Source organism: Kryptolebias marmoratus, linkage group LG8 (assembly GCF_001649575.2).
Source record: "Kryptolebias marmoratus isolate JLee-2015 linkage group LG8, ASM164957v2, whole genome shotgun sequence".
NCBI lineage: Eukaryota > Metazoa > Chordata > Actinopteri > Cyprinodontiformes > Rivulidae > Kryptolebias > Kryptolebias marmoratus.
In genome coordinates this window covers 21,783,650-21,790,566 of record NC_051437.1, presented here as the reverse complement: position 1 = coordinate 21,790,566, position 6,917 = coordinate 21,783,650, and the positions used below count along the sequence as shown (strand labels likewise).

Below are 6,917 nucleotides of genomic sequence, written 5' to 3'. Positions count from 1 at the left end.
CCCTTCAACCCTGAGAAGACCCTAACCCCAGCCCAGGGCCAAAAGGCCCTAACCCCTTAAACCCTGAGGAGACCCTAACCCTAGCCCTGGGCCAAAAGGCTCCCAGCCCTTCAACCCTGAGGAGACCCTTACCCTAGCCCTGGGCCAGAAGGCCCTAACCCCTTCAACCCTGAGGAGACCCTAACCCTAGCCCTGGGCCAAAAGGCACTAACCCCTTAACAGATTTACAGTAATTTGGGCTGTAAGTTTATTTTTATGTAATTTCTTCCTCCCTTTCTCTTTTTGTCTAATTATATATGTTGTCACCTCCAGTCGTAACTCCAAACTGGAGCTGGAGCTGGCTCAGGTGCGTTCTGACTTTGAACGCCTGAAGAGTCAGGACAGCACCAAGAGCGAGCGCCTGGAGGAGCTCTCGTAAGTGCTGCGGAGTGCACTTTCTCAGATTAGATTCTTCACCTTAAAATCAAATTCTGCATGTAGAATGCTAGGTGTGATATGAAAACCGAAAGAAGTATTTTATGAGTAGTTTATTGATAATTTCATGATCATTTAAAAGATGTAACTTAAGTACATGAAGACAGTCTGAGTTATTAGTTTTCAGCTTCTTTTCTCTTAAATTCCAGCAAAAGAAGCTAAGAACCACACATAGATCATTAAATGTTCTGTAGAAAAAAATATTTACCTTTTTATATTGCTGTTTTTGTTCGTTAGATTCCTGCATGAGCGCCATGAGCAGACCAAACAGGACTTGAAGGGTCTGGAGGAGACTGTTGTGAGTAAAACAAACACAGCTGTCCATCCACATCACCCAGAGTTGACTCCTTGATCTCCTTCTCCATCTGTCTGTCTTCCAGGCCCGCGAACTCCAGACCCTCCACAACCTGCGCAAGCTGTTCGTTCAAGACCTCACGTCGCGGGTTAAAAAAGTAAAGTTCGAAAGAAATCGATGACATGAATATTTTTTGTCAAACTTCAAAATAAATAGCAACATCATCCTCATTTGTATTTTGATAGCTGCACACAAACATCCAATTAGGAGATGTTTTAACTGTTTACAGTGCACATTTTTTTCTAATTGATATTTTACTTTTGTGTTTTTATCATTTCCTCAGAGTTCCGAAATGGAACCTGATGATAGCGGGGGGTCTTGCACCCAGAAGCAGAAGATTTCCTTTCTTGAGAATAACCTGGACCAACTTACAAAGGTTCACAAACAGGTGAGCGGCCAGCAGAAATGAGAGCAACTTTATATAACGAGAGAAAGTCAGTTTTCTGCAAACATACAGAATGAATGCCGAGTGCCTAATGACTGCTGAAATTCGCTAAAGAAGCTGAAACTGACTTTTTAAAGCTAAAAGTAGCAAAAGCCTAGCTAAAAGCTGAAAGTAGCATAAAAGTCAAAAACAGAGCTGAAGCAGATTCCAAAGAGAAGAATGTTTTTGAAGGAATTGAAGAGATCTTCATGTATTTCTATGAGAAAATTGTGAGTAAATAAAGTTGAATAATTGGAAAAGTGTAAAAGTTACAAAAAATAAAAGTCATACCTCCCATTTTAGCACCAGTTGTGTTCCTTGGATATATAACTTTTACTAACTAAAATTTTCTAATCAAGAATTAGGAATCTTTATTGTCATGATGCATAGCAAAACAAAACTATGTTTGGTGCTCTTGGCTACGGGTTCACACATCCAAAATGACAGAGGAATTTAATTTACAAAATTTGACAAGTCAGCAGCATGTCGAATAGTGGTAATGCAAAGCATTATGGGAATGTATGGGAATGTTTTTGTAAAGTGCCCTGAGGTGACTTGTGAGTTGGCGCTGTATAAAAAAAAAATGAACTGAACTAAATGTTGAATCAGCATTTACAAAATTATACACTGTGACCTTTTTCATAAATATTATAAATATTTATTTTTTCACTGGCTGTTAAACAAGAATATCAAGATGAAAGGCTCAGCAGTTATTTAATTTAACCTTTAATCATGTTTACACATCCCCATGCTTCTTCTTCTCTCCTTCGTCTAGCTGGTTCGTGACAATGCAGATCTGCGCTGTGAGCTTCCAAAGCTGGAGAAACGTCTTCGGTCTACTGCTGAGAGAGTTAAGGCCCTGGAGACTGCACTGAGGGACGCCAAAGAGGGCGCCATGATGGACCGTCGCCGCTATCAGCAGGAGGTTGATCGCATCAAAGATGCCATGAGGGCAAAAAATGCTTTGAGGCGCCCCCATGCAGCTCAAATTGGTACAGCACTTAATCTAATCATGCCATAACATTATAACCACTAACACTTGCAGTTAAAAAAACAGCACAGTAAGTGGAATATATTAACCAGCAAGTAAATACTTTTATGACTAATAGAAAAATGGGATATGGTATCAATTTGTAACATATGTTCTTATTTTATCTTTTTATACCTCACTAATATGAACCCAGTTTTGTCAGAATTGTTCTTTACTTTTAATCACATTATCATCCTGACAGCTAAACCAGTGAGACCAAAGCAGCTTCCTGTTTGCTCTCCTACAAATCCATTCTACACCTACATTCGTGCTACTGAATATGCCAACGCCTACAGCAACGCCCTCTTCCAGACACAGAAGAGCTCCTCCAGCGTCAACTGCAGCCCCAACTCCGTCCAGAGCAACACGTGAGTCGAAACCTTTTCTTGCAGTTTTTATTGCATGATAATGCAGCCAGTTTTTGTTTGTGGCAATGAAAAGAGTTATTTGTACATAGCTTTTTGAATTATGAACTCTCACATGTCGTCCTTTTTAACGTCTCGTATAACTGCTGTGTTTTTGTCTTTGGGGTTTGGCAGAGTTTCTACAGCACTGGGCTACAGAGCAGGCAGATATAATGGGGACATACTGGAGTCTTACCCGCTCAACATCGACAATGGTAAATAAATAAAACAACCCCTGAATGCATATTTAGTATAATGATTTCTAATAATTCATGTCCTGATAGTTACCGTATGTTTGAACACATGAGAACTCAATGAACTCCCGTTTTGTTTCCAACAGGTAACAGCATCAGTGAAACCAGAGACATAAATGATAACAGGTGAGGATGTCAGGTAGGGTTCAATAGGAGTGAAAAATGGTCCAATAAATAATTTAAATGAGCTGACTGTATTTTTATTTTGTCTCTGCATTGACAGGAGTGACATTCATTGTGGCAGTGAGGTGGATGACTCAAACAGACAATTCATCATTCAGCAGGAGACTGCTGCAAGTTAATATGAAGGTAAACACACAAAAATACTTGGATACATTCCTATGACCCCTTAACTCTAATGTTTTAACAACCAAATGCTTAATCCCACCCTCAATTTTAATTCCATAAACAGTAAACCAAAGAAAGGTTGATTCATTGACCCATAAAGTGTCATGTGTTTGAAAGATGTTTGACACTAATAAGCAAAATGTTTTCACTTTATAGTCAGAGAAGTACACACACACCACTTAAAATAATACTTATCACTCATGGAGATGTTATTCAATGCAAATTACAGATTGCATCCAACTAAATACCCTCCTAAGCTCAGCCAAGAATCAACACAAAGGTTTTCTGAGTATAAGAAAAGTAAAAGTACTCTTTTATGCTTTGTGACTCATTTGTCCCTTCTGGTCCACCATTGAAATAATCTCCTGCAACATGGTGTCTTTGGATATGTTTACAGATCTGAGAGGATAAAAAAAGGCCAAATCTCTTCATGTCTTATGATTCTGGACCTTTATAAGCTTTATACATTTCCTACTGTAGATCCTGTTAAACATCTCAGACTTCCTGTATTGTTACATGATAGTGCAGCTGTGTAAAATTAATCACTATTCGTATTATGTGTTCATGTGTTCTTCCAACATTTAATGATGTAAGTCGTCTATGTAAAATTGTATATGTATTTTTGGCTTTCAGATGTTTCTTCTAACGTTCTAAGATGTTTACCATCATTTAACAAAGCTTGTAATTGAATGGATTTTAAATTGAGAAATAAATGAGGGTTTAAACAATATTTTTAATCAAACAAAAACGGTTATGTTCTTTGATAACAGAAGATGATTTATAATATTTTGTATAATCTTTCCTTTTATAAATGCTGACTTTTTTTTAATTGTCTTTTTGCAGAACACGACCAAACACTGTACCCATCCGAGGACCACCCTCTTTTTCCATTCTGCATGCAGCCCTTGTCCCCGCCGCCCCTCCCTCTCCATCACCAATGAGATGAAGATGGAGATCTGTAGCCCTGTAGTCTTCTAACTAGATGAAGCCCCTCCTGTTGCTATGTTGGCCACTCTGGCCCTCAGTTTGGGGTTCAGTCCCTTCTAGTTCAGTCAACGTATTTTATCTCTGTTTTATTTAAATAACTAAACATGAACTAAATTTACACATTGAACCCTCAGCCAATCAACAGCTCCCTCGATGTTAACTGATTACCCCCTGAGGTGGTTGAACTGGAACTGGGCTGACCCCATTCCTGATTGCTCTATACTCACACATTGTAAATATCCGTGCTGTACACTCCAGTAGTTTTTTGACCAGCAGCTGTTTGTCTGAATGCACAGCTTCCTCCGTCCCCTGCACAGACTTTCTAACAGGCATCATGTGGGTGTAGGCAGTCATGACCTTTTTCTCTGTTGTAAGTAAGAGTGCAAACTGTGTACCACCAGCTTGTAAGAGAAGCCCCACACTCTCTGTGCATGTCGCTTTGTGGGTAAAGCCTTCAAATCTCTGCATGTGTCACGAGTTTGGTCTGCAGCTGGTATGCTGTGAGTAAGGTTGAACTGGTTCAGCAGATGCCAGAAACATGAGAGAAAATAGTTACCCTTAATCTAAACCTTCATCTAAGCACTGGATCATTTCTATTTTAGAGTAAAGTTGAGTGCAGATCAGAAAACAACACATGGAGCTCTTTAAATGTGATTAAATATGTTGTAAGTGATGGAAACCCAGCTCAGACCTGCAGTTGTGTTGAAGAAACCTCCTGTAGTTGCTTCAAAACTGTAATGTTGCAACTGTATGATGCCCCGCTTCTCTTACACATACACCTTGTGATTCCTTTTTTTTCCAAGCCTTAACGTGAAATTATTTCATACAATCAAATTAACATGCTCTGTCCCCTGCATATATTTGTAATTACTACCTCTAGAACAGCTTGTTGTTAATGGATATCATCCTTTCAAATACTGAATCCTAGAATTTCTACAGATTTAAATTTAAGTACCTGTACCTAAAGTAGATTTGAATGCTTTAATCATAGCTGTACTTGTATTCTCTTGAAAAGATTTTCATGCACATTTTCATTTTCCATTATATCAGAGCTTGGCTTTAAATGGTTTCATTAAGCAGAGGAACAGAATTTCCTATTCTTAAAAATGAAATGACATTTGTCATTTTTATAATTCCAGATCACAAAATGTAGTGTTACATTATCTGCAGAGGTCTGCTGCCTTGTCTAGATTTCTACAAGAGAAAAGTAAAGTATTGTTTTTGGACAATAAGGATGTCATTTAGTGGTTCAGTGTCTGCAGGTGTTTCCCCAGCTGAGCAGGCACCAGTCTGGGACACTTCAGGGAAAGTTTGCAGCTGGTTGTCAGGCTGTGCTGTTATTCCTCTAGGAAAAATCCTGACCAGCCAATCAGGATAGAGGAAAGCAGCATTTCTTAGGTGGGTAATGACTAGGTCTGGTGACAGTGAATCACTGAATCAAAAGACAAAATGAAGCAAAAGTAAGTAAAGCAAATGTATGTAGGCAAACAGTTGTCCCTGCATGCTTTGTCAGGGTTAGAAAGAGTTCATTTTGAGTTGTAGTTACTTTTAAATGTTTGTGCTTCATCAAAATTCACTGACATCTGACTTGACTCTTCTTGTTTGACATATGTATGATGAAATCTTAAATTTCCACCCTAAAAAAGGGATCAGCGCTTTTCAAATGTTTCACCTTCCAAATCTCAAAATTACTTAAACTGGTTAAAGTAAACAAACATCACTAAAAAAAAGTAATTAAACACAAGCGTATTGACACCACAAATAGGTTTTTTAACTTCATTTGTAACTTTTATTTTCTTCTCTTGTAGCTATGACAAAAATATTGCATTAGACATTTTGAAATTTAATTTGATTTTGGAATATCCTCTCATGACACAGACACCTGATGTATCATGACCCCCAGTGGGGTCCTGACCCAAACTTTGGGGAACCACCGGTGTTTTATATCATTTAACAAGGCTTGTTCTGATTGTGAATTAGCCCATACAGGACATAAGGTGTATGCTTTGTTCTCTGCTCATGTTCATTATTCATTACAACACCACTTGACCTGATGGACTTACTGGCATTAACAACATCTCAGGGCTTAACATTCATAATCATAGCAAACATGTCATCGCCATTGTTTTGCTTGTTTTCCTCCTAAACTATGTGATTGCTGATGAACAATCAGACTAACATGTCCTCCTTAAAGCTAAAGAACGAGAGAAAACTTGTACATAAATAGCATAGCATCCCCAATGAAGCAAATCTTTCAACAGTTTCTGCTGTGCAGCTCCAGACAGACCCTCCATCTGATATCATATTTAAAGTCTATAAACCTGAACTGGGAGGGAGTGTGTGCTATGGTATCACCTGCTGTTACTCTGTCTCAATTTAACATATCTAAAGTACATGTGCTATATATTGTTAATCTTGTAAGTAAAATGGCGTGTCATGACTTAGTAAGATGCACGCTGACCTTGTTCAGAAAAATGCTTCTTTTATTTATTTCTGTAGGCCTCTACTGTAGCGTCAACATGATTATGTGAAGCAACACCTTGCAGAACATCTGTAAATATAGATTCATCATTATGCTCTATTGTATGTGGACCTCTGTGTTGTAGTAAAAAAGGTAAATAAAACTGTAAAAAAAAAGACA

The 6,917-nt window shown here is 38.3% G+C and overlaps 1 protein-coding gene across 1 annotated transcript in view; it reads left to right on the top strand.

The window, feature by feature from the left end:
- The window catches only part of kif5aa (kinesin family member 5A, a), a 35,579-nt gene extending 28,662 nt beyond the window's left edge, over positions 1-6,917 (top strand). The window contains exons 21-30 of the mRNA XM_017417809.2: positions 313-414; positions 712-772; positions 855-926; positions 1,113-1,217; positions 2,029-2,245; positions 2,486-2,651; positions 2,823-2,902; positions 3,028-3,067; positions 3,165-3,250; positions 4,133-6,917. Of these exons, the coding sequence (XP_017273298.1) occupies positions 313-414; positions 712-772; positions 855-926; positions 1,113-1,217; positions 2,029-2,245; positions 2,486-2,651; positions 2,823-2,902; positions 3,028-3,067; positions 3,165-3,243 (922 nt within the window). The 3' untranslated portion in view covers positions 3,244-3,250; positions 4,133-6,917. The remainder of the gene's footprint in view (positions 1-312; positions 415-711; positions 773-854; positions 927-1,112; positions 1,218-2,028; positions 2,246-2,485; positions 2,652-2,822; positions 2,903-3,027; positions 3,068-3,164; positions 3,251-4,132) is intronic.